Source organism: Brassica napus, unplaced genomic scaffold, assembly GCF_020379485.1.
Source record: "Brassica napus cultivar Da-Ae unplaced genomic scaffold, Da-Ae ScsIHWf_1616;HRSCAF=2230, whole genome shotgun sequence".
NCBI lineage: Eukaryota > Viridiplantae > Streptophyta > Magnoliopsida > Brassicales > Brassicaceae > Brassica > Brassica napus.
The window spans coordinates 55,064-80,772 of record NW_026015033.1 but is presented as its reverse complement, the minus strand read 5'-3'; the positions used below and the strand labels follow the sequence as shown (position 1 = coordinate 80,772).

General features: G+C 35.9%; 5 protein-coding genes across 7 annotated transcripts; 1 reads left to right on the top strand and 4 right to left on the bottom strand.

The window, feature by feature from the left end:
- Positions 1-7,483: 7,483 nt before the first annotated feature.
- LOC106405332 (cyclin-dependent kinase G1) lies at positions 7,484-10,181 on the bottom strand. Of its 3 annotated transcripts, none has more exons than XR_007332166.1 (4): positions 8,239-10,161; positions 8,072-8,160; positions 7,638-7,966; positions 7,484-7,538 (listed from the first exon to the last, which is right to left on the bottom strand). XR_007332166.1 is itself a non-coding variant. In XM_048772406.1 (4 exons), exons 2-4 carry the CDS (start codon positions 9,394-9,396, stop codon positions 7,756-7,758), a joined length of 1,458 nt encoding a protein of 485 aa, XP_048628363.1. In that variant the 5' UTR covers positions 9,397-9,737; positions 10,010-10,181; the 3' UTR covers positions 7,590-7,755. The 3 variants fall into 3 exon arrangements, 2 of the variants coding, with proteins under 2 accessions (XP_048628363.1, XP_022562093.2); XM_048772406.1 differs by lacking the exon at positions 7,484-7,538 and having other exon boundaries at positions 7,590-7,966; positions 8,239-9,737; positions 10,010-10,181; XM_022706372.2 differs by lacking the exon at positions 7,484-7,538 and having other exon boundaries at positions 7,590-7,966.
- A 256-nt stretch (positions 10,182-10,437) lies between these two features.
- Positions 10,438-13,112, bottom strand: LOC125598036 (4-coumarate--CoA ligase-like 9). The gene is made up of 6 exons (XM_048772407.1): positions 11,964-13,112; positions 11,420-11,609; positions 11,206-11,351; positions 11,050-11,117; positions 10,857-10,959; positions 10,438-10,762 (listed from the first exon to the last, which is right to left on the bottom strand). The coding sequence occupies exons 1-6, from the start codon at positions 13,008-13,010 to the stop codon at positions 10,637-10,639; spliced, it is 1,680 nt and encodes a 559-aa protein (XP_048628364.1). The 5' UTR covers positions 13,011-13,112; the 3' UTR covers positions 10,438-10,636.
- A 3,101-nt stretch (positions 13,113-16,213) lies between these two features.
- LOC125598050 (heat stress transcription factor A-4a-like) lies at positions 16,214-17,959 on the bottom strand. The gene is made up of 3 exons (XM_048772420.1): positions 17,070-17,959; positions 16,735-16,983; positions 16,214-16,644 (listed from the first exon to the last, which is right to left on the bottom strand). The coding sequence occupies exons 1-3, from the start codon at positions 17,122-17,124 to the stop codon at positions 16,427-16,429; spliced, it is 522 nt and encodes a 173-aa protein (XP_048628377.1). The 5' UTR covers positions 17,125-17,959; the 3' UTR covers positions 16,214-16,426.
- A 570-nt stretch (positions 17,960-18,529) lies between these two features.
- On the top strand, positions 18,530-19,867 carry LOC125598049 (gibberellin-regulated protein 1-like). Its single transcript, XM_048772419.1, has 3 exons — positions 18,530-19,347; positions 19,460-19,502; positions 19,591-19,867. Exons 1-3 carry the CDS (start codon positions 19,273-19,275, stop codon positions 19,770-19,772), a joined length of 300 nt encoding a protein of 99 aa, XP_048628376.1. The 5' UTR covers positions 18,530-19,272; the 3' UTR covers positions 19,773-19,867.
- A 3,812-nt stretch (positions 19,868-23,679) lies between these two features.
- On the bottom strand, positions 23,680-24,996 carry LOC125598048 (heat stress transcription factor A-4a-like). Its single transcript, XM_048772418.1, has 3 exons — positions 24,546-24,996; positions 24,158-24,417; positions 23,680-24,089 (listed from the first exon to the last, which is right to left on the bottom strand). Exons 1-3 carry the CDS (start codon positions 24,568-24,570, stop codon positions 23,862-23,864), a joined length of 513 nt encoding a protein of 170 aa, XP_048628375.1. The 5' UTR covers positions 24,571-24,996; the 3' UTR covers positions 23,680-23,861.
- Positions 24,997-25,709: the final 713 nt, after the last annotated feature.

Below are 25,709 nucleotides of genomic sequence, written 5' to 3'. Positions count from 1 at the left end.
TTTTAGATTGAACTTTTGTACAGTCTTCTTTCATTAATATGAAATTTACAATTTAAACAAAAAAAAGTTACAGTAAATAATATGTTGTATAAGATAAGTGTTTGTTCCTGTGAAACATTTGTATAATAAGTTAAGTTTTTTTTTGTCTATGCTTTCAATTAAAAACTTTCACACAGGCCTTCCTTAGCTAACCAATAACTTATCAACAAGTAGCAAAATATAACTGGTTTTTTTGTATTCTTGTCATACTCAAATTGAACGGCGTATATATTTTAACAAACGTGTAATAATAGTATTAAAAGGGAAGCAAACAGACATAATACATCGTGGTCCTATCCCCATTCGGAAAAAATTATAGACATTCATATACAGATCTTTATACTAATATAAAATAAAAGGCAACCATAAAATTAAAGTAGATTCGGAGGGGGTTCCAAGGAGATGGCATCTAGAAAAATATGATGGGTTTGTGTTGCGTTGTACTTTGCATGGGAACACGCAAGGAGACACGTAGTGACATAATTAGCCACGGTATTACTTTAACATCTTATTAAAATAATTAATCTGGCTTAATAATTAGTCTATCCTACATAGGATTTGTTAGGGGTGGGCACTTTACCCGATATCCGAAGTGGCACCCGAACCCGATCCGAAAAAACCCGAACCGAAATCCGAACCGAAGTAGCAAAAATACCCGAACGGGTATTGAATTATGAGAGATTGGATACCCGAATCCGAACGGATAATACCCGAACCCGAATAGATATCCGAAGATAACCGAACATATGTATAATTAACCTTATATTCTAGTTTACATCTCTCATTTTATATAAAATATTTATATTGATACTATACATACTTTAAGTTCATATGATATACATACAATTACGTAATATGATTTGCTACTCACTTAAAATGCTTGTCAAGTTTTTATTTCAAAAATTAATAAAAAGTTACATCCAAAATTTTTTAAAAAAAAAAAATAATGTTTTTTTAGTTTTTAAATGTTGTGTCCAAATTTATTAACCATTCAATCTATTAAAAAATAAATAATTAGTTAAGTGAAAGTTATATTTTTAAATACAAGAAATTTGAAAAATGAAATTTTAATTTTTTTTCTTCAAAATCTAAATATCCGAACCCGATCCGAAATAACCGAATCCGAACTAAAATACCCGAACCCGACCCGAAGTATAGAAATACCCGAACGGGTTCTACACCTCTATATCGAAATACCCGAAATCCGAAATAACCGACCCGAACCCGAACGGGTACCCGAACGCCCACCCCTAGGATTTGTTCAAATGGAAAATGGGACGAAATTGATGAGTGATGTTGAGACTTGAGAGTTAGGTTTGATTCTTATAATTATCATTCGATCTCATCTTAAACAATAAAACACAACACACTCGCGCGATCGTATAAACTTATTTCTCAAAATGTTTAGGAAATAAAATTATATCCGCAGTACGTTGTTTACCTCGTTAATAAATGGCATGGTCATTTAGTACAACGACCCGATCCTTCAAATAATGACATTATTTTGTTTAATATACCCTAAACGTGAAAAGAGGTGATTGTCTTCTAATAAACTAGTGTATGCAGTTCTTAACTGGTATATACTATATATTGAATACAAAAGAGTTCTAGTGGTTTCCCTTTACAGACGTCCCTATAGATAGTATGCGCAATATATAGAAATGCAATACTTTCTAAAAAGAAGAAGCCTGCAAACGTATAATCTTTTGGGTTGGATCAGATCAATTATATATGGCTTAAAGACATTGATTAATACGTACTCACAAAATCTAATAAGTATTAAATTTATTGATCACATTTGCCCTTGCTCTCACCTACAATATTTATACCTAATAATTATATTATTACAATCTCGCATAAACTAGCCAACAGTTTCAGCATAAACCACTAGGGATGGGCGTTCGGGTACCTGTTCGGGTTCGAATTGGATATTTTAGATTTTCGGGTGTTTCAGTATAGAGTTGTAGAACCCGTTCGGGTATTTCTGTACTTCGGGTCGGGTTTGGATATTTTTAGTTCGGATTCAGTTATTTCGGTTCAGATTCAGATATTTAGATTCTGAAAAAAAATTAAAATTTTATTTTTCAAGTTTCTTGTATTTAAAATATAACTTTTACTTAACTGATTTTTTTATTTTTAATAGATTTGGACAAAACATTTTAAAACTAAAAAGACACTAATTTGGTTATTGTTTTTAAATTACGGATGTAACTTTTGTTAATTCTTGAAACAAAAAACTTGACATGCATTTTAAGTGAGTAGCAAATCATTTTTCCGTAATTATATGTAGATTATATGAACTTAAAGTATGTGTAGTACCAATATAAATATTTAAATAAAATGAGAGATATAAACTAGAAATATAAAGTTAGTAATACATATGTTTGGTTATCTTCAGATATCTATTTGGATTCGGATATTACCCGTTCGGGTTTGAATATTTAATATCTCCTAATTCAATACCCTTCGAATATTTTGCTACTTCGGTTTGAATTTGGTTCGGGTTTTTTGGATCGGGTTTGGATACGGATTCGGATATCGGATAAAATGTCCACCCCTATAAACCACCATATAAACATGTTGCAATGTCTTTTGTACCATTTTTTTATTTAAGAAATTCAGATTTCGTTGTCGTTAACCATTTTACAAGTTTGGTTAGTCTTGTGGCATTCTGTATATCTCAAATTTTGATAATATATATAGATATTTAATAAGACTATTAGTTTACGGAATCGTAGTAAACACTAGGCATTAGCTAATGCCGTGCCGTGCACACAGAATTAGAAATTTCGAGTATTATAACATTTTTGAACAAATTATTATAGACGTATTGTCCAATGATTTAATAAGCAGATGGGATTAGACAGAGTATTCTTATCCGTTAACTACTCTACATCTCCTTTTCTTAATAGTTGTATTGTATCTCACATATACATAATAAATCTAAATCTACATTATAACTAATATTTAAGCAAAGAATCTCAAAAGCTTAATCTGACAGTCACAAACTATCGATGTATAATTAATTTTAAATAATAAAATATATAAGTACATAAAATTATACTTTTCATTGCAAATATTTCTTTTATATAAATTCATATATACATGTATATATTCTCGTTTGTGTATAGAAGCCCTTATGTAAATGAGTATATCTATTTAATGAAACATTTCTTAATAAATGAAAAACCAACACTTGTAAAATTCGGCCGAGAGAAGGCATTTGGTCATATTGTCTGTTTTTTAACTAACCAGTGAATCGTCGTTCGTTGATATATTTCAAAATTAAACATTAAATACCATGAAAAGAATGATTAACCCTAATTTTAATGTGTTTGGTCTCAAACGTCGAGTTTAAGTGCTGAGGACCTACATCTATAACCTGACGAGCATTATTTTATAAAAATAGGACAAGTACTATTCATCCTATCAACAAAGCAAGAATAAATAAAGCATGTTTTTTTTTTTTGAAAAAGGGCTTCTTATATATATATATATGTGAACTAAGCCCATCGGGCAGTTTTATGGGCACAGCCCAGTACAAAGTTTAAAAGTGGCATTAGCCCAAAATGAAAATAAGGTGGCGGATGGGTCGATGGGACAGAGTGGAGAGTGGTAGGTTCCGATGATGGAGCCCTGACGTTAGTTAGTAAACCAGAGTTGGAGCATCGTGGAGGAGAGAGCTGGATTGGAGTCCCTGAAGCTTGAGAGTTTGTTTTTGATGAGGGAAGCCGCTGATGCCGTGATCGAGTTCGATGTTCGAAAGCAGTGCCTATGTAAGCGGTTATTCCTTTCATTCCAGGTGAAGTAGATCGATGCCTGCCAAGCAATAATCCCCAATATCCTCTCTGGTTTGGGGCAGGATCGGCGTTGCATGTAGTCAAGGAGCTGAGGCCAGGAGCTGATCGGAGAGCAGCGAGCCTTGCGTGCGAGTGTTTCCCAGATCGCCAAAGAGAATGAGCATTCAAAGAACAGGTGATCCCTTGATTCAGCCGCCTGATTGCAGAGGATACAAGTTGGTGTAGTTTGAAGTCCCCAAGATATGATTCTGTCTTTTGTGGGACATCTGTTCAAGACTACCAGCCAAGTGAGAAAACTGTGTTTTGGGATTCCTCTAGAGGTCCAGACGACTGCATTCCAAGGGGCAAGGGGCTGATGCTTCTTTATGAGGCGGTAGATTTCACCAGTGGAGTAGGTGGAGATAGCTGAGCCATTCGGGCACCATTCAAACCTATCCTCCTCTGCTATTAGCGTGACAGTTGTGAGGTGAGCACAAACAGCAACCTGCAAATCAGAACGTGGGGGAGGAATAAGCCATATACCATTTCGATGAATGTCAGAGAGCGTTGCTGTTGGTCTGATGCCAAGAGTAGATGAATGGGGAAGGCATAGGAACTTCCTGATGTTTCCAAAGCTGCTCCAGTTGTCAGACCAGAATCTAGTTGATCGCCCATCACCAATTTTTACCTTAATCCAAGGGTAAGCAATATCTCTAACTCTCAACAATTTTTTGATCGCAAATGAGTGGCTTTGTTTCTCCTTCATAGTCCAAAAGTTGCTTTTGCAGTCACTGAGAATTGTCTTTGTGAGCCAGGCGACCCAAATGGAACCTGATCTGAAAAAAAGGAGCCACACGAGCTTTAAATTGCATGCCTTGTTCCACTCATTGAGGTCTCTTATACCCAGGCCCCCTTCTTCTTTCGACAGAGTAACGGTTTCCCATGATACTCGAGCAGAATGATGTCCCTCAGTTGTTCCTCTCCACAAGTAAGCTCCACACAATGAATTTATCATTTTGATACATTTCTTTGGGATTGTGAAAGTGGAACACCAAAAGTTAGATATCCCTGCTATAACTGTATTAATAAGAAGTAGTCGGCCAGCGAAGGAAAGGGAGCGAGCGCTCCAACTATTGACTTTCTTTTTCACTTGCTGGATTAGAGGTTCACAGTTTGCTAGGGAGAGTTTTTTTGTTACTAGAGGAACGCCCAGATATCTGACCGGTAATATACCATGGACTAACCCTGTTTCTGATGTAATGATGTTTACTTCAGGGTCAGTGAGGCCGCAGGAGAAGAAGCAGGTCTTTGAGATACTAACGGATAAGCCCGAGACCTCCGCAAACCGCTGGAGAATTTGGAGGACATTTTTTACCGATTGCAGGGAACCATCACAAAATAAAGCATGTTCCACCAACCATAATTCAACAGCGCAAGATATGAACATATAAGAGCTCGAAGACACAGAGAGAAAGGTTGGACCAAATCGCCACAAAACCATGCCCAAGAATCCTAATTGGGGAAACTGGCTGAATGGGTTTGAGCCACGTATTGTTTGTGTCGGAGTCAGTAAAGTAAAAATAGCTAATGCGTAATGTCTCAATAAGGCGTTGAATCTGGTCATTTTGTCTGTGACACATGTACATTTATGGAAAGGAGGAGCCATGACTAGAGCACTCTTTAGTTTAATTCTTTCTTCAAAAAAAAGAAGAATTTTTTTCATCTCTTACCTTAGCTTATTATCCTAAACTTAACCCAAAAAACGTAGCTTACTCTATGAACAATTTTCAAAATTATATGTTATGTTAAATTCTGTGTCGAGCGACAGAATCAATGTGTAATTCAGCGTACTGTATATGTTATACTTGAAATGTATAATCTTTAAGATTTTGAGCACTAATTACCTCAGCAAAAAAACAAAACTTCAAATGAACGATTGCCACTTAAAACTACTTTGTCATTGTTTTACCTTTTCAGTGACAGTTATATCTATAGCTATATCTATATGTAATATAAATCAAAAGGAAAAAGTTAAGAAAATTGTACATTTAAATACTAATTATGTGATGGTCACAAATAAAAAATATTTAAGCTGCGTTTTGATAATAATAATATTCTCTCTGTTTCATAAACATTGTCACTTGAAAGCTTTGTGCACATATTAAAAAATTATTTAAAAACTATTTTATTATTTATTTACACACTAAATAAATTTTTCTTTCTAATTAATATATTAAAATAATATGGATAAGACTAAACTTTTATTTAAAAGTTTGCATGAAAAATACAAAACGATACTCTTTATGAAACAAAAATAAAATCTTAAAATAATACTTTTGCGAAAGGGAGGGAGTTCACTTACAATTTATAACAAGAAAGTGAAATCAATTTATTGATAATGTGTTTGTTTCCTCATCATTCATATAATCATATGTTTCGTAAAGCATTTTATATAGGCTCATAAACACATTTAATTATACAAATATGTATACCGACTAAAACTTATTAAATTATGTTAAAAATAAATTATGAGTAAGCATAAATTTTCTTTTATATTGTTAGTTAAATAAAAAGTTACTCTTAAAATTTTAACTATTTTATCCAAATTATACTTATGTTCTATTATATCAGATAAAGTTGAATCTTTTCAAATTTGGGCCCCTTTCTTGTGTTAAAAAAACTTGCTCCCATCAATGTGATTATGTGGTTGATGATGAAGAGATGCACATTTACATTGAAACACAAAAGTGATACTCAAAAAGACTTTGTCAAATTAATGTTCTCTCAAACTTTTAATTGGTAACACAAACTTAAAAATCGATGTTTAGAAATACAATACAGATGAAACATGATATACTCTGTTGAAAATCTAACGCTCTTATCATTTATATGCGTTCAAGTATATCACTCGAGACACTCTCTGATTTCTCAGCTAACGTCTAGCGGATAGAAGGAATGGGGGCGTACATTCATCCGAATGGTACATATGCATAAGATGGAGATGGAAAAATAATACATAATGTATATAATCAAACCAATAAATCATGTTTTTAATGGAATAAAAATAATACTCAAGAAATTGAGGTTTTTATGAATTATGATTGTCATTCAATTATGTATGGTTGTTGTTAATTGATAAAATAATTGAGATTGATTCTCATTACAAATATAGTGCATAAGGCTGTTGATAGTTAAACCTGGAAGGAGACGAAACCTAAATTGAATGATTTATCATTTATGTTTAGGTTTGTATGTATATTATGATATACACAATTTACCAATGATGATACTACATGTATATATGCAAACACATTTTAGATACCACAATTTAATCTCAAAGTATGATTTTAGTGGAATTAGTTTTAATCTAAATACAAGTTTACTCTTTGAATTTGATCTATTCTATCCCAATTATAAATATGTTTTGTTTGTATATCAAACGAACCTAAACTGATGTTTCTTACTTGGAAGACAAACATAAAGTTTATTTTTACAGGCAAAACCTATTATATCCCACATTAAGTACAGAGGATAAAAATGTGGGAGTTAAACAATTTGTAACATCAAGTAATAATTCTTTTTCTTCCTAAGTACATGAATTAATAATTATAATGTGAAAAAGTTGCAATAGCTTGTGAAGTTGCATTATATGTAAGTTCATAAAATAAATAATGGGCTTGGTCTTTTGAAACCTGGACCCGTTTCACATTTCTCGTCAATGTCATCGATACACGTTTGATTTTTTTTTTTTTTTTTTTCGACTAAGTTCCGTTTATATTAAAAGATCAGTCATAGCATTGTTATACATTTCTCGTCAATGTCATCGATACACGTTTGATTTGAGACACCAAAAGTGATACTCAACAAATTATACATTTTTTTCCACTTTCTAATAAACGTTCCGTCAAACTTTTGATTAAAAGAAAACAATCTAAATCTAGCGCCTTGGAGGAAATGTGGGCATGAAATCTTGGGCTTTTGGGAGAGGGACTTCATGAAACCAACTATGGTTGAGAGCTTCCTCCACTGTTAGACGCTTCTCAGGATCCAACGTCAGTAAACCATTCAGTAAATCAAATCCACGTTCTGAAAGTATTTGACCGCCCACAAATGATATAGCTGGAAACTTCTTCCGCAACAAATTGTACCTGTACAACACAAAAGATCAATAACATTAAGATCCACAATCATAACAACTAGATAAGTTAGTACTCACGATTAACAACACAACAACTAGATAAGTTAGTACTCACGATTGTGTGGGAAACTTGGCTTTTGCATTGGGTAACGATGAGAATCCAGGCCAGATTGACTCGTTTGGGGTTCCAAGGACCGCAAAGATCTATACAAAACACAAAAGATTAGATACTTGATCACAGGAAAAACAAAGATTAACAAAACTTGCAAAAAAAAGTATTACCTTTTGAAGCTGGTCAAGTTCAGTCTTGCCCGGGAACAAAGGCTTTTGAGACAAGAGTTCCGCCATGATGCAACCTATTGACCACATATCAACAGCCGTAGAGTACTGCTTCGCTCCTAGAAGAAGTTCTGGTGGTCTGTACCACTGAGTGATAACCATCTGGGTGTAAGGCTTGATAGGGCTACCGTACTGTCGCGCCATACCAAAATCACAAATCTTCAACTCCCCACTGTTGTTCATCAGGAGATTAGATGGCTTCAGATCCCTGTGGATAATCCAGTTCGTGTGAAGGTAGTGCACACCCTCCAGCAGCTGCAGCATTAAGCACTTGACCTCGCTGGTGCTGAAAGGCTGTTTCTTCCTTTCCATCAAGCCCTTCAAGTCGTGCTCCAAGTGTTCCATGACCATGTAAACATCGCTGTCGTTTTTCCCTCCAACCACGACTTCCTTCACGTTCACTATTGAAGGGTGATTGCATGACAAAAGTATGTTGATTTCCCTCAGAGACGTCAAAGGGAATCCGTACTCTTCTTCGTACTTGTCTTCCTTCATCTTGATCTTTTTGAGTGCCACGATCTCTTTTGTTTTCTCATCCCTCGCTCTATAAACAATACCGTATGTACCTTCGTTAATCTTGTTTAGCTTCTGAAACCCATTCACAGACCTGCTACCGAGTAGCATGTTCATCCCTCCCTGAGCTGGAGAAGCTGGTTCTTCAGCTTCCAACTCATCATGATCAGAACTAAAATACTCATTATCAGAATATTCATTACCGCTAAGCTTCTCTACGCTCTGACGTCCACTGCCAGATCCAGATGAATTGCATTGCCGTTCTTCAGACACAACTAACTCACCGCACTCCGGACTCAAACTGCTCCTGTTCCATCTACTAGTCTTGGGAACTACATCATCCGCATGAGACGGTAACTCCTCTTTGTGGGAAGTTAAACCCGTCTCCCATCTAGATTTCTTAACAGGTGATGCCTCCTGCTTCACCTCCTGTTCTTCCTCCAACTGACCCTCCTCCAATTCATCAACCGGTTCTTGTGACATCACAACATTGACCTGACCCTCCGGAGAAGTCTTCCTAGCAAAAGTTACATCAACATCCTGATTAAGTACCCCAGGCCCCTGAGCTTCAACAGCTTCTGGTGACATCACAACGTTGACCTGCTCCTTCGGAGAAGTCTTCCTAGTAAGAGTTACATCAACACCCTGCTTATTTGTAGTCCTTGTCTTCTCCCTAGACGGAGCTTTAGCCACTTCATCCTCTACCCCCCACAAGATCGGTGAAAACTTCCTCCTTTTCTCAGGGGGTCTCTGCACCTCCTCCCCTTTCTCAGAAGCGAACCGTGATCGGCTACTACGAACATCAGTCCTCCTGAGATCTTGCTCGTTAGGACGTTTGGCGTGATGACGCCTCTCACCATCACCGTTCCTGTAAAAGTCGTAGTCTTTTTTGACGGAAAGAGAACTTCTAGAGACATCAACTCCTCCCCCTGCCGCCATCGTATTCTTCTCAATAAGAATCGTATACAAGAAAAATCAAAGAGATAACAGAGAGAGAAATCAACGAAACCCTAGGGAGAATCAATCAAATCACGATAAGCAGATTCGATCGATCAATCAATCAACCAATTCAAGAAAAGACTCAAAAATCAAAGAATCAAAGAAAAAAACGAAACCCTAGAAATTCAATTTCCCAGGGGAAACGCGATTATTTGTTTCCCTTTGATCTCCTCCGATACACACAAGTTCCGGAAGGTCTTACCGGACGGAAGGTAAGAGAACGGAGGACGATCGATCTACGAGCCGACGCGATCTACGAGCTACCTCGTGAAGCCCTCTCTCTCTCTCTCTCTCTCTCTCTCTCTAAATAATTCTTCGACGCGTTTTCAATTCAAACGTCGCGTTTCTATTAACTTTCCTTTTGTTTGTTTATACCCCCCGATGATATGGTCGGCGGCATCCAATAATTTCCTTTTTTTTATTGATCCTGTGTGTGATGGTGTACCGTTACTTCAAATCAGTTAATCCAAGACGGTTTATAACCGTTGGATTCAATGCCTTTTTCTTTAATTTATGAGTTGTGTGCGAGTGGTGTAAATATTAGTTTATGACCGTTAGATCGCATTAGTTAGTCAAAGGCGGTGTAGAGCCGTTGGATTTTGGTAGGTGTACACGCTAACTACGCTTTTATTGGTTGATCTATACTTGATTTAAATCATATTAACGAGAATACAAACCGCTCACTGTTCTACTTGCTTATTCAACAGACCAAGAAATAAAATGCAAGAGATTACAGATATGTATGGGATAAAATTGAAGCGGTAAATGGAGAATTTCTTCCATATTTCACTGAGAACCGATGGAATCATATCTAAACCGGCCGGTTATCTCAAAGCTTAGAGGCGTTGCCATTTACGGCGATTTTAGTTAGCTCCCGACGCAGGATCTTGCCAGCAGGGTTTTTGGGGATTGCGTTTATGAAAGCAACTCTTCTTACTTTCTTATACGGAGCAACCTACATAAGCAAAACATAACATCAACAAATCTTAAGACTAAACTAAATTGTTATGTCTTCACCAAAACCACACAGAGAATTAAAACAACATTACTTGTTTAGCTACAAAGTCAATGACTTGTGCTTCGTTGAGATTGCTTCCTGGTTTTCTCACTATGAAAGCCATTGGAATCTCTCCGGCATCCTCGTCCGGGAACCTTGAGAATTTTATTAATGTCCGTGTCAGAAACAAACAAGTAATATAAACTGTTGAGTGCAGTGAACATATGTTTGGTTAGTATACTCACGGAACAACTGCAGCATCAACCACGTCCGGGTTGGACTGAAGAATCTGCTCCAGTTCTACCGGTGGGACCTATAATGACATGATTATTGATTTATATAAAAACTCCAAAGAACTGATTATATTCTTTTCTTGAGAAAAATTCATTAATATTATTTACCTGGTAAGCCTTATATTTAATAAGTTCTTTTAGCCGATCAACAATATATAAAAACCCTTCAGGATCAATGTAACAAAGATCACCAGTCTTTAACCACCCTTCTTGATCTAATGTCTCAGCAGTTGCTTTCTCATTCTCCACATAACCTGATCACCACAACAAGCTCAGCACATACAAAGAGAATGTTAAAGCTCTCAACTATTCCATTACATACCTTTCATGATGACTGGTCCTCGGAGCCAAAGCTCACCGTTCTTCCCCGGTGGTAAAGCTTCTCCGGTGGACGGATCGACGATTTTCGCTTCCATATTCTCAGAGATACGACCAACCGATCCGTATCTAACCATCTCTTCTGGTCCAGACGTCGCCGCTGCTGGCCCAGTACTCTCCGTCAAGCCGTAGCCCTGTCGAAACAACAGTGTTTTAAAAATCAGTCTAACCGTTCAAAAAAATCGGTTTAGATGCCCGCCTAAACATTAATCCTCTATAAAACACCTAATCACCACCTATCGATTTTAATACGGCTTTCCACATAATTCTATATGTATCTATGAAATCGAGTATGCAATTCTGTTTACTCACTTTTAAATTGAGTATCTACAAGCATCTTTTCTGAATTTATTATTTATCTGTTTATTGAAAAAGCAAACCATCATTATAGACAAACTAGATTCCAAGAATCTTGAACTGGAGGGATCCGGTTCAAGATTCTTATATGTAAAGTCAAAACCTCTATAGTCTTATCATCACGGCATCACCTGAACAATGTCAACGCCTGGGAATTTAAGCTTAAACCTCTCGGCGATATCTCTCCCAAGCGGAGCACCGCCGCATCCTAACGAACGCAACGAACTAAGATCGTACTTCCTCGTCAGCTCCGACTTCACCAACGCCACAATCAACGGCGGAGATACAGGCATACCAGTGACCTTATACTTCTCCACGGCCTTCATCATCGCCTCGAGCTCAAACCTCCCAAGAAGCACAAGCTTCTCTCCGAGCGAGATGGCTCTGATCATCATCGCGAAGCCGAACACGTGGAATAACGGCAGAGGGAAGAGTCCAACGCGGTCGTAGTCAACGGGATCGTTGACCGCTCGTTGGTGAGAGACAGCCGTTGACGCGATTACGTTGCGGTGTGTGAGGAGAACTCCTTTGACTTTCCCCGTGGTCCCGGACGAGAAGAGAATCGCTGCAGTGTCGGTTTGGTTAACCCGAACCGGAACCGGATTATCCAATTCCGGTTTAGTTAACCAGGAGAGAAACTCGGGAGAGTCAATTAAAACGACTCCGAGAGGGAAAGAAGATAAACGGAGTTTATTAACGGTCTCCGACGTGGCGAAGGCGATCACCGGTTTGCTGACTTCGACTTGGTGACTCACCTCCAGCTCAGATCCGATCGGATTCGCCGGAGAGATCACAACTCCGATCGACATTAAAGCCAAGTAAAGCACCGGGACGTGCAGCGAAGCCGAGGAGAGGATGAACGCGACGTCTCCGGAGGTAAACCGCTCCCGGAGAGTCGCAGCGAGGGAGCGAACCTTACGGAGAAGCTCTCCGTAAGTGAGACTCTCGCCGGAGCTCGCGTCGACGAGGTAAGTAAGGGACTCGACGTCTTTTCCGGCGGTGGCGGGCGGCGAGGAGGTGCGGAGGAGGGAGAGGACGTACTCGGATGTGGAGAGAGGTTGGTCGATGGGAGGTAAGGAGAGAGAGGAGCGAAGGCTGTGGTAGATTCCTGTCCGTTGATCGTAGCCGGAGAGAAGGTCGATCGTACGGCTGTGGTTGCTCTTCTTCGTCTTCTCCATTGTTTGGCGGCGGTTAGAGATGATGATGGGATGGTCTTTTTTGTTTGGCGGATAGTGTTTTGACAGAAGCGATGTTTTTTCAATTAATGATCACGTCGATTAAATTTAATATATTACGTGGTAACGATTTAAACCAATCAAAGTTTTTTAGGTGTGTTATTGTTTTTTTTCTAGAAGAAAGACAAAGAAACGTACAACAGTCTTTATGTCTGTCTGGAAATGAGTTTAGTCAGTTTACACGTCTCTTACTGCCATTTTACACATTTACTACCTAGTAAAAAAAACTAACTTATATAAAAATCCTACTATATAAAAGGGACTAAATTCAAGGCTTTTGAGACTATCCACCTCATCCAAAATATTCTCATCTAAAAAGAATTAAAAATAAATATCATTTAGAAAATAATTAACTAACATACAACTTTTGATATTTCTAGAAATTTCAAATTTGTAACAGCTAATTTATTAATAGAATCATATATCTATATTGAATTATGTTATATTTTAATAGTTAGACTTTAAGGGTAAATAAATTATTAATTTATAATATATATAATTTATAACATTATATTGTAGTTATAAATAAAGAGAAAATAACCGGGAAGGATGAAGAAGCTCATGTAAAATTATGTAATTAAAATGGTAAAATGGTGAGTATGATGAGGTGAATCTAAGAAAATTTGTTGTACAAATTATGGTGTTTTATTCGTCCACTATAATGATTTAAAATAAAATATATATTCACATAAATAAGTCAATATTTGTTGTTTTTTTTTTTGGTAAGATGTTAAGATTATTATTTTCTAAAAGGTTACACTGTTGTTTTTAAACAACTTATTACAGCAAGGAAACAAAAACAACCAACAACAACTCAAGGTAAAAAAAGCCTTAAGGAAGTCTTATACAAGAAATATAAAAAGAAGTAGAGAAGATGAGAAAGAAGAACTTACCGGGTAAGAGAGGAGACGGTCACGCATCATACGGTCGAAAGAGGCAAGGATGACTGATGAAGGTGAGGAGACATGACTGAAAGTAGAGCTTGATGACTGGAGTAGCATGTGCATCTACGTTGACACGAGGTTGATTGATCTAGGCTGCAACAGAGTGTAGATCAGCCGGAGGAGAAATCCAAACTTCAGCAGCAAAAGGCTGCCATATCAAGCGAGAGAAAGAGCACTCAAAGAAGAGATGATGGTGAGTCTCTATTTCCCAATTACAAAGGGCGCACGTTCCTGAGACATTTAATCTCCAACGCCTCAAGCGATCCTTGGTTGGCAGTCTTCTCCGCAAAGCCAGCCGTGCATGATATAAACGCATTACGTGGAATATGTTCCTTGAACCAAATATTCTTGTGCCAATATGTATTGTTGATAGTGTTTATATTCTTTTCTGACATTAGTATCCATATTTTTTGATAAACTGATCCAAAGAGATTAGTTTGTGGAGCTAACCAAACGAGGATTATAGTGTTTACTTTGGAAAAAGTAATAGGTTGAATGATAGATGGCGTGCGTGCCTTTTCACATGGAAATCTGCACATATATTAAAATTATAAGTTTTGAATCATAGAGAAAATATAGTGTATATGACTGAAGTTGGTACATTCCGAAACTAAAGATGGCTGAAATTCTTCTTTGTCAAAATGCATAGATGTGAATCTTATATGAATAGAGTTCTACATTGTTTATAGCAGTGTAATAAACTCCGTGTGTAAAGGAGAAAAAATGTTATATAAGTGAAAACAAAAATTATGATTTTTTTCTTGTGCCTATAGGCTCTTCGCAATTTGAAGAAGAAAGAACATATTGTGTGAAAATCTTTGGCTCGGTCAAATTTTATCCAGTTGTTTACAAAACTGTTGTTATCTGATTCATGTAATTTTTCAGTGTTGATTTAAAAGCCCAAAAAACCTATCTATACTGACTTTTTTATATTTTTTCTGTGATTTGAATTTAAAAAGAGATAAAACTTTCGATAAGTTATGTAAACTCAGAACAAGTATTTAGCTTTAGAAAGCATTTACATGTTTCAAACTTATAATATATACATATATAATGTTTAAAATTATGCATATAAAACCTGTGTAAAATGTGTCTGAATATGTTTCTGTTCTTTAATGTGTTAATCGTACTATATATAATATTATTTTAAAATTTCAAAAAGTTTATGTCACTATCACATACAAAAAACCATCAATAAAAAATATAATTCTCCATCTACAACAAAAAAAATGAAAAATTATTAACATATAAATTTAAATTAAGAAAAACTAACATTGGAAAAACAAGAAGTTAATATAAAAGAAAAAAATTAACAAATAATATTATAAATAAAATAAATTTATAAGACATAATCCGCGCGAAGTGCGGAAAAAATCTCTAGTATATATAAGATTTTTTTAAAAAGTTTAAATAGAATAACAATCTTTTATTATAAAATAAAAATTTATGTGAAATAACGATTTTAAGTTTCTAGTTGTATTTTCTGTTTGTCTAAAAGAAACTAAAAAGAAACACAAAAACAATCTTTATGCCATGAAACCAGGTTACACTTGTCGCTTTAGAATTGGTTATAGAAGAACAATATCATCTTTGTCATGACTAGTAAGTTCTAACTAACTCTCTTATTATCTTTACAAACGGTGACGAATGAATGTTCATTTTTCACAGTACACGTGTCTGGTTGCAGCTGGACATGTCTCTGGCAGGTGTTGCCTTCAGGAGCAAGGAACCTGAGCTACAAGAACCCTTAAGTCCTGAGTTTTGTTTCAAATATTTGCCTTGAGGAGCAACAAACATGAGCTAGAAGAAACATATAGATATGTGTTTCCCATGACGGCACATACACTCAGGGACGGGATAAGCCACCAGGTCACGATCTCTCCGCACTCTCCGTGACTCAGGATGGCCTTAAGACTTACCCTGAAGCTTTTCCGAGTCACACGAATGAGTTCAGATTCCGAAACCGAAGAATCATCCATTAGAGGAAGCATCTCTCTCTTATGCATTATAAACTTTCTGTGTCCCCTACATAAGGCCTGTTTCCATGAATGATCAAATACTTTATGCTATGGGAAGTAATAAAAACATCGCTGATAAGTGTAACAAAGTAGTCAATAGCTACCAAAGATGAAGATCTTTATGTGCAAGGCAAGAGCTAAATGTCACCAGATTAGTGAACGAAGAAAAGCGTTTGCAAGGAAATAAAGATAAACAAAATATCAGATTATAATCAACAGAGTAATGATCACAAGATTGGGAGGCCGAATCTGCACATTCTAGAAAAGAAAAACACGAAAAAACATAAAGATAGATGTTTAAAACAGGAAGACACAAACAAGCAAGCATCAGAGTATTTTTTTTATTAATAATAAGATAAAGACATAAGAGATTGGTGTTTGGTCTATTCCTTAAGACTTAAGAGAGTCTCCTGGCGGCTTTCTGGGCCAGCATGAGAGCCCTCATCCTCTCCATTTTCTCCTTGTAACCCGGTTCTGGTGGTTTGATGTCAAGCTTAACCGGAGCACACCGTTCCTTGAACTGCTTCTCAATCTCCACCGTAAGCTCAGGTTTGCCTCTCACAAAGTAATCGTTCGCGTATTCGCAGTGCTCAGACTCCTCAACTTTACGGAAACGCTACAAAAATAAAAGATCCAAAACATTTAAATTTCTTTCAAACAAAATAAGGAGTCCAAAATACATATTCAGAATACGAAATTTACTTATATAGATCTTGTGAAGGCGACCAATGAACGTTGGAGACGTGCTAAGCCCATACTTGGGAAGAACATCATTGCAAAACTTGTCCTGATCCCAGAAGATGAAACTCTTACCGTCTTGGCTCCACGACACGATCGAATCCGTTGAAGGATCATTCACCATCTCATACAACACGTCCGCAAAATAACGTCGGACACGTCCTTTGTTAAAAGCTTCCAAGGCCGGATAACGGTAGTACTCTTTAACCCTCCCAGCTAGAAGAAAAATATTAAAAAAAAAATCAAAAATCACACAAACCAACCAATTCTATAGTATAAATCGTAAAGATCTAAGATCTCACCTTTCGGTGGTGATGATGATGATGATAATTCCCTTAGGTTAATCTTCCCAGCCATCGGAAACCTTATAAAAAAAAATTCAAATCACACAAAGCAATTTCTATAGGAATTAGATTATTATTCACTCTGCATAGTTTATCAATTCGTCCATGATCGATGGCCAGACACAATGGAGTCCTATGGAAGTTTTGGCAAATTCTATTCCAACACTTGTGAGACGCTATCTCAATAGGGTTTTCATCTTCATTCTATTAATAGAGGATAATCCATCTGAAAGATTGAAGGCGACTTGTTCTATTTGGTTAGTGAATTTGATGTGGAAAGTTTAATGGCCAAAAAAGACTTGCAACACTGAAAGAAAAACATGTTTATGCTAATAGTTGGATACAATGTGTGTGGTATACGATTATGAGCAAATCTGCATCACTGAATGAACCATGGAAACTGCTATGGAGGAGATAATGATTCGGAAATAGAGATGCATTTCTTTTGGCAATGTTTGTATAATCGTTGAAAATTGGCAATTTCAATTTATATTTCTTACTAAAAAAATAAGTATATTGGATTCTTTATGGATCCAAATTATCAGCTGGTCAATATTATAAAATAAAGTGAATTGGTGTTTAATTAGGAATTATTTTGCGATGTAAGATTTGGAGTATCATCTTTGGATGTTAGCCAAATATGATATTCACATGAGACCGAGAGTTAGCATATGTATAAAAAAAACGAACAGAATTTTGATATTCTGGTTAAGGCTCAGAGAACAAGCTAATACTCTTCAAAAAAAAATCTTCAGATATTACTTTCTTTGCGGTGTTGTCATGTCATTTTATCTATGTAATTATGTATTCTTTGTTTGTAATTTTATGTACTATTGTTTTATATTAATAAACTAGTTGATGTCTCGTACCTTATGCGGACTAATATATATATCTAACAAATTTTCATTTTAATATTTATTTTATACAAATTATAAATTTAATATTATTGGTTATCAATATATTAAATTAAGTTTTTTATTTAACATTTTATTTTTACGATGTAAATTTTGGATTCAAATCTTTTTATAATTTGATTTTTAATTAAACACTTGTTGTACTGGTGAATCGAAAAAAACTTTAGTGACATTGAAATAATTATAAACAGTTAAACTCATAAAACATCAACAAATAACAAAAGCGAATAAACATCATATATTATCAACAATTTTGATTTTTAAAACCGTGAGAAAAAATAAAATAAAAGTAAATTGAAAAAATTTGCCTTTGTATTTTCTAGATTATACTTATATTATGTTTATTACTTGTCAATTTATTTTTATGTTATTTATTATTTTATCCTAGTTTTTCATGTTTCCATATTCTTTTAAATATTTTTAGTTAATTTTAATTTTTCGTTTATATATTATTTACTATTTTGTTTTAAATGTATTATTCTGAATATTCATGATTTTATGGATTAAAATAATTTTAGTTTTTCATGTATAAATACAAATTAATTTACTGTCGAAATATGGTTATTTAATACAATTTATAGTCTACGACATATATTTTAATGATGCTTTACATTTAATATTGTAATAATCTGTATTTATTTCAGTATTTTTAATGAGAACCAGAAAAACTTACTATAATATTAGCAATTAAAATCATAAAGTAAACCTAATTATGATAATAAAAATCATTAGAATTTGTTAATATCTATTTTTAGAATATAATTTTTAATTAATAATCCCAAATATCATGATTATAATTAAGAATAAGAACACATGACTATAATATTAACCATTAAAGTCATAAACTAAATATAAGATTAACTTAATTATGATATTATCAGTACAATATGTTAATATCTATTAATTTATATATTTAATTAAAAACCTTAAATATCTTGATAAATAGATATACTTAAATGATATTTTGAAATGAAATAATATGTAATGCTCATTCAATCAATTCCACATAAAAGTCAACAAAATTCAAAGAAGATTATTTCATTACAATTTTGATTATGAATAAATGGAATGAAATTTATTCAATTTTTCTTCATATTATATTCTTCTAACTTCATTCCTTTTTATTCTAATGGATTCTCGTTCTATAAATTGAAGGCCTCCAAGTTCTCATTAGACACAACTCAAAACACATGTTATCTTCCTTGAGTTATCTCTGATCATATTATAATTATCTCCTTAAGAGAGTTATGGCAATTTCAAAAGCTTTTATTGCTTCTCTTCTCATATCTCTTCTTGTTCTCCAACTCGTCGAGGCAGACGTGGTACATATTTCTCATAGAAAATACACAAGTAACACAACATATATATATATATATCTATTTATTTGACCAAACATACTTTTTATATTTATCTTTTTTCCGTATATTCACTCAGGAAGTCTCAGACAGAAAGAATGGGCCTTACGGCCCTATGATTGGTAATTATTATAGCTTATATGTTCATACATACTTACATACATAGTATACATGTAACTTTTATATTAAGACTAACGGTTATTTTTGTAGATTGTGGAACTGCGTGTATAGCACGGTGCAGGCTCTCAAGTAGACCGAACCTTTGCCACAGAGCGTGCGGGACTTGCTGCACCACGTGCAACTGTGTGCCACCAGGCACGCACGGAAACTACGACAAGTGCAAGTGCTACGCCGGCCTCACCACCCACGGTGGTCGCCACAAGTGCCCTTAAGACTATTTCGTTTTGTTTGTCAGTAATTGTCGGCATTACATCATATTATGTGTGGTTCTAATATATATATATATATAAAACAATTTTAACTCTAATGTTTATTTTATTTAAAAACTATTTAATTAGATACCAATTTAAAACTAATATTATAAGTTATAAAAAATTGATATTGATATTGATAATCAATGTATTAAATTATGTTATGTTGTTTCACAATTTTATTTATGGAATGTAGATTGGATCAAAAATATTCTATATTAATAATCAAATTAAAAAAATTGGATTTAAATTAAACACTTATTGTATTTGGAATTAAAAAAATCCAACGGCAATAAAAGGAATATAAACAATCACAACCCATAAAACATCAAGAAAATATCAATAGCCTAGGGTATTCAATCCGGTAAAGCCAGACCATTTAAAACCAAACCAAACCAAAATAAAGAAAATAGCTAGGATTTGGTAGTACCGAATAAACCGAATGGATGTTATTATAAATAAACTGCAGTATATGAATATGGTTTAGTATATTAACCAATCCAACCGAATAAACCGAAGAAGTCAATTAATTAAAATATATTTGTATACTTATATATACATTTTATAATAATTTGTATTTGGATCAATATTTCTAAGAATCAAAGAAACTGGCTATAATATTAGTGCTTAAATCAAAAATAAAATATAAGATAAACGTAATTATGATATTATCGATAGATATTGTTAATACCAACTGTTAATATCCTTAATTAAATTTTCTAAATATCATGATAATTATATTTTTAAAATATTTATTTTATAAATAATCGTATATATTATAGGGCAATTCTCTCAAATAGTCATTTTAAAGTTTTTGTCACAAAAGTAGCACTCAAGGAAAAAAAAACCAAAATTGCACTTTTTATTTTAAATTTTTTTTTTTTTTTTAAATTTGAAATTCTATCGTCAAAACCTCACCCCTTAACTCTAGAACTAAGTCTAGATTAGTTAACCATAGGATGTAGATGTATTTTTACCCTTTAATAAAACTATTTTTGGTCATTTTCCTCTTTGAGTTCTATTTTTGTGAAAATAATTTAAAAATGACCATCCTAGAAAATTTCTCTATATTATATCAGTAGAATAGGTTAATATTTATTAATTATTTTAAATATCATGATAAAAAAATATATATAATAAAATAATTTTTTTAATAATAATATTAATTAAACTAATGAATTAACCAAATTCACTATTCAAATAATAATATAGATAAACATAGTTGTAAGAAAAAGAAAAAAATATCATCAAAACATATAAGTCTATGTTTTATCGATATTTCTTTAACTTTTAGAAGATTAGTGATTAACCCTCGTTAGTTTTTTTTTGTTTTTGTCATTGAAAAAATCAGAAGTGTTGCATCCAAAGGGATGTGATAATAAGTGAAATAAAGCCAAAAACAAAGTGGAAGCCAGTAGGCCCCAAAAGAAAAACCCAAACCGTTGGGAGAGATAAGAAACATAGAGCAGGCTTCCAAAACTCAGAACCGAGCCTTATCCTGCTAATATTAATCAGCAACAGAGTAGCCTTAAGTTGCCTCCTGCAACAGAACAGCAGACAGCCAATGAGGCCCACCAAAAGCAACATATGATTGCAGACGTTGGTCCTTTGTAACACTGTCCGCTATTGCAGAGGCTGCAACGTTACAGTTATCAGAAACTAGAAACAAACCGCTCTTAGACAGTGAGTAAACGTTATTGACTACTTCATGACATAGGTGATAAGAAGAGGGATGCTCCAGCACCTTACCTACAGAATCTCTAATGATCCAACCTGCCCCACTGACCGGTGATGTTGCAGACCACGTAGCACCAATGTTACACTTCAGGGCGAGAGCTGGAGGTTTTGACCAAACAGGCACTGCCACTGGAGAAATGCTAGAGACGATGGGACTGCCAGGGAGATAACCATGCAGGTTCAGACTCTTGTTTATTTGTTTCTAACTGTCTGGCCATCTGTCCAGTCATTAAAAACTCTCTGTGTATGTTTATGTAGTTTCCATATTTATAATCTGTACACGTGTTTTACCTACAAAGCTTTGATATATATTTATATTTATAGGAAGGAATAACATCATCACTGCTAATTAAGTGACACAATGTAGCCATAGCTGCCATTAGCTGAAGATATATTGGTGTGAGGCAAGAGCTCTCCTTTATTTATGAGCTAATGTCTTCTTTGTCACAGGATAGGGAGGCCGAATCTCCCCATTCTAGAGTATTTTATTAATAATAAGATAATAGACATAGAGAGAGATGGTTGGTTGGTTTTTTTTTTTTTTTTTTTTTGTCACTGAATAATTCATTAGAAAACTAAGAAGAAGAGATGAGCCCAAAACGATGGCCCAAATCATGATGTTCGTTACAAAGAGAAAAAGGTTTGGAGAGCCTTTTTGCTAAACCATCGGCAACAAAGTTGTCCGATTTAGAAACATGATAGAAAAAATTGTTGCAAAACCAGAGGAGATCGCTCGGATGCCTTTCACAATTCCGATGATTTCTTTTGACTGGATGTTGCCGGAGATAGCTCTTGCGAGCGTTAAACTGTCGGAGAGAACCTTGAGTGTAGAGAACTCCAAGGTTAGCGCCATGCTAAGTGTCGATCGAATCGTGATGGCCTCTGCAATAAGGGATGAGCTGATGAAGCTTTCGACCGTAGATCCATGTGTTGGAGTTTCCTGACCTGAACCCGAGAAGACCCATCCCAATCCTGATGTCGATTTGTCTTTGTTCCAGGCCGCGTCGGGATGGCTCCTTGGTGCTTGTCTGACCCAATCTTGATGGAGAAAAGGTACTTTGTTTGCTTCCTTGGCTTTTCCTTGCGATTGAGACCATCTATGGGCTAGGTGAACCCCGTAAACTGACACTGAAAGTAAGTTTTGGGCTAGGTGAACCCTGAACTCTGAAGCTAGACGGTGGAATGCATCTGAGATGTAAACATTGAGCACGGCTGTATCCACAAAACAAACCACTACCAATATATCAACATCCAAAGTCCAGTCCTCAAGACTTCGCAATGCTGCGTACTGGAGAGAGGGAGGCTTGAGAACAGCTAGCAACAGTACCAATACACTCATGTCCACACGAATATCTTGCAGAGAAACCAACAAGGCCCTTATGGTTGAGTTTGACAAATAAAGCTCTAGTTGATATTCTAATCCTTGAACTTGGATGGCCATGAACAACACTAAATTTTCCAAATCAGAACATGAAACATGACCCAAGCTCACAAGTTCAAAGGCTGAGAAGATTGAAACCTCTACACAAGACGACTGGAGAGAGAGGTCGGAGAAGGAGGTACATAAAGGAAGAGTTGAACGTACGGTGGAAGTGGAAGAGAGTTCTCTACTCGTGGATACACCAGGAGCAACACCACTCGTGGTACCCAACACCATGGTTGAGGCAGGGGATTCCAGACAGGGGCGGTCCTTAACTAGCGGAGGCCATAAGCAAAAAATAAAATGGGGGCCCTCATAATGAATGATAAATTTGAAGAAATAGAAAAAATTTAAGTCACACAAGAGGTAGGAACAAAAGAAAAGACTAATTATTAACTAAATAGTGAGTCCAATAACAGTTATGAGTTTTTATTATTATCTTTTTGGATTTTCAGGTATGAAATACTATATCTTATGTACAATAATGCTTCAAATATAATTAAACAAAATGGGGGCCCTAGGCCTAGGTTTCACTACGCTCGGCTCAAGGACGCCCCTGATTCCAGATCTAAGACTTGAAGAACGAAGGTGAAGGTCGCATCTGGAGGGTCTGGCGGCTCTGGTGGCTCTGTGAGAGTGAGAGATTCAAACGGTATCGGAGAAATCGTGAATGGTGGTGGATCTGGTGGAGGTCGTGACCGCAGCGGAGGAGGAGCTTTACCCTTTGAAGCCATAGAAGAGGAGACCGAGCTTCTTCAGGAGGAGGAAGACTGAGCGCCGGATTTGGATCGGAGGAGGGCCATCAAACGGAGGCGCCTAGGGACGCGGGCCTGGGAGCTTCTAGGGCGAACTCGTTGTAACAAAGTTTAAGTAACGACAGATGGTTGGTTGGTCTATTCCTTAAGAGATAGACTCCTGGCGGCTTTCTTGGCCAGCATGAAAGCCCTAATTCTCTCCCTACTCTCCTTGTAAGCCGGTTCATGTGGCTTGATGGCAAGCTTAATCGGAGCACCCCTTTCCTTGAACTGCCTCTCAATCTCCACCGTAAGCTCAGGTTTGCCTCTCACAAAGTAATCGTGTGCGTATTCGCAGTGCTCAGACTCCTCAACCTTACGAAAACACTACAACACAAGGAACAAAGGGAAATAAAGATCCAAACAGAAGGACTCAACAAAAGTAAGTTACTTACATAGATGTTTGTAAGGCGAACAAAGAACGTTGGAGACGTGCTAAGCCCAAACTTGGGAAGAACATCGCTGCAAAACTTGTCCTGATCCCAAAAGATGAAACTCTTACCGTCTTGGCTCCACGACACGATAGAATCCGTCGAAGGATCATCCACCATCTCATACAACACGTCCGCAAAATAACGGCGGACACATCCTTTGTGAAAAGCTTCCATGGCTGGATAACGGTAGTACTCTTTAACCCTCCCAGCCACTGGAAGCCCTAGGAAAAAAAAAATTCAAAATCGCACAAATAAATTATATGATATTCATCCAAAACTAAAAGTCGAAATAACAGAAAGAGAGAAACGTTTGAAGCAGTGTACACATCGTAAAGATCTGAGATCTCACCTTGTGATGATGATGAGGAGTCCATGACGTTGATGATGATCTTCTTGCGTTAACCTATCGATCAGTCTATCACCCACCACATGTGAAGGTTCATTTATCTTGGGATTTTACTGTTGGGCTACGATGCCATGGGCCGGATCAAATCAACTTTTGTTCCTCGGTTTAAGGTTAACCACTAGAGAATTTTTAAATCTTAATTTGCTCGGTTCAGTGCAAATTTTACTCGGTCCGGTCCGGTTCGGTTTTAGTGTTGGGGATGATCACCCTCTTGTTTAGTGTTGTCTGGCCGGTTCAGGTATTTTTCTCAATCCTATCCTTACGTTTTTGAGCATTTCGGTTTACTTTTCAGGTTCAAGTTCTCTAGTATTAATGATTTTGAATTGAGTCAGAGATTGATACTCCCCTCTCGTGCGTGTTTATGTTTTCCACTTTCTTGTTCCTATTTCTGAATAAGCTTGATTTCTAGATGGCAAGTTGTCAAACAACCAAGGAGCTTCGGTGATATCTAAGAAACTTGATAGAATCCTCGTCAATGATGAGTGGCTCCGTCAGTTTCCAAATTCACTTGGTGTCTTTGGAGACCCTGGAATATCTGATCACAGCCCGTGTTGCGTCTATCTTGATACCACTGTTCCAAAAAAGAAGCTCCCTTTTAAGTTCTTTACTATGCTAAATGATAATCCAGAGTTTGGAATCATTATCTCCGAGTGCTGGAACTCTCTGAATTTTGAGGGAACAATGATGTTCAAGGTCTCCAGGAAGCTAAAGGAATTGAAGAGTATCATTAGATCGTTTAGCAAGGAAAATTACTCAGGGATAGAGAAGAGAGTAGTGGAAGCTTTTGCGACTCTTACTGAATGTCAGAGGATTCTACTCTCTTCCCCGACTCCTCAGGCGGGTATTGATGAGAGGTTAGCTTTTGAAAAATGGTCTGTTCTTGCTAAGGCTGAGGAGTCTTTCTTCTTCCAGAAATCTCGTGTTACTTGGATTGATAAAGGAGACTCCAATACCACCTTCTACCATCGGCAACTAAGAACAAGGACATCTCAAAACCAAATTATATTCCTCAACGATGATCAAGCAAATGTTTTAAGTACCAGAGAGGATATCATGAGCCATGTTGTTGCCTATTATGAGACGTTGCTTGGAGGAACCCCTTCTTTA

Excerpts from the sequence above, each read along its gene's own strand:
- LOC125598048 (XM_048772418.1), bottom strand. The coding sequence starts at position 24,570 with ATGGACTCCTCATCATCATCACAAG. Across the intron at positions 24,418-24,545 it reads CTCCTCATCATCATCACAAG|GGCTTCCAGTGGCTGGGAGG; the intron begins GTGAGATCTCAG and ends TTTTTTTCCTAG. Across the intron at positions 24,090-24,157 it reads TTCGCCTTACAAACATCTAT|TGTTTTCGTAAGGTTGAGGA; the intron begins GTAAGTAACTTA and ends CTTGTGTTGTAG.
- LOC125598049 (XM_048772419.1), top strand. The coding sequence starts at position 19,273 with ATGGCAATTTCAAAAGCTTTTATTGCTTCTCTTCTCATATCTCTTCTT. Across the intron at positions 19,348-19,459 it reads AACTCGTCGAGGCAGACGTG|GAAGTCTCAGACAGAAAGAA; the intron begins GTACATATTTCT and ends ATATTCACTCAG. Across the intron at positions 19,503-19,590 it reads GCCTTACGGCCCTATGATTG|ATTGTGGAACTGCGTGTATA; the intron begins GTAATTATTATA and ends TTATTTTTGTAG.
- LOC125598036 (XM_048772407.1), bottom strand. The coding sequence starts at position 13,010 with ATGGAGAAGACGAAGAAGAGCAACCACAGCCGTACGATCGACCTTCTC. Across the intron at positions 11,610-11,963 it reads CAGGCGTTGACATTGTTCAG|GGCTACGGCTTGACGGAGAG; the intron begins GTGATGCCGTGA and ends TTGTTTCGACAG. Across the intron at positions 11,352-11,419 it reads AGGACCAGTCATCATGAAAG|GTTATGTGGAGAATGAGAAA; the intron begins GTATGTAATGGA and ends TGTGGTGATCAG.
- LOC106405332 (XM_022706372.2), bottom strand. The coding sequence starts at position 9,747 with ATGGCGGCAGGGGGAGGAGTTGATGTCTCTAGAAGTTCTCTTTCCGTC. Across the intron at positions 8,161-8,238 it reads AACTTGACCAGCTTCAAAAG|ATCTTTGCGGTCCTTGGAAC; the intron begins GTAATACTTTTT and ends TGTTTTGTATAG. Across the intron at positions 7,967-8,071 it reads GCCAAGTTTCCCACACAATC|GTACAATTTGTTGCGGAAGA; the intron begins GTGAGTACTAAC and ends TGTGTTGTACAG.
- LOC125598050 (XM_048772420.1), bottom strand. The coding sequence starts at position 17,124 with ATGGCTGGGAAGATTAACCTAAGGGAATTATCATCATCATCATCACCA. Across the intron at positions 16,984-17,069 it reads ATCATCATCACCACCGAAAG|CTGGGAGGGTTAAAGAGTAC; the intron begins GTGAGATCTTAG and ends TTTTTCTTCTAG. Across the intron at positions 16,645-16,734 it reads TCGCCTTCACAAGATCTATA|GTTTCCGTAAAGTTGAGGAG; the intron begins TAAGTAAATTTC and ends TATTTTTGTAGC.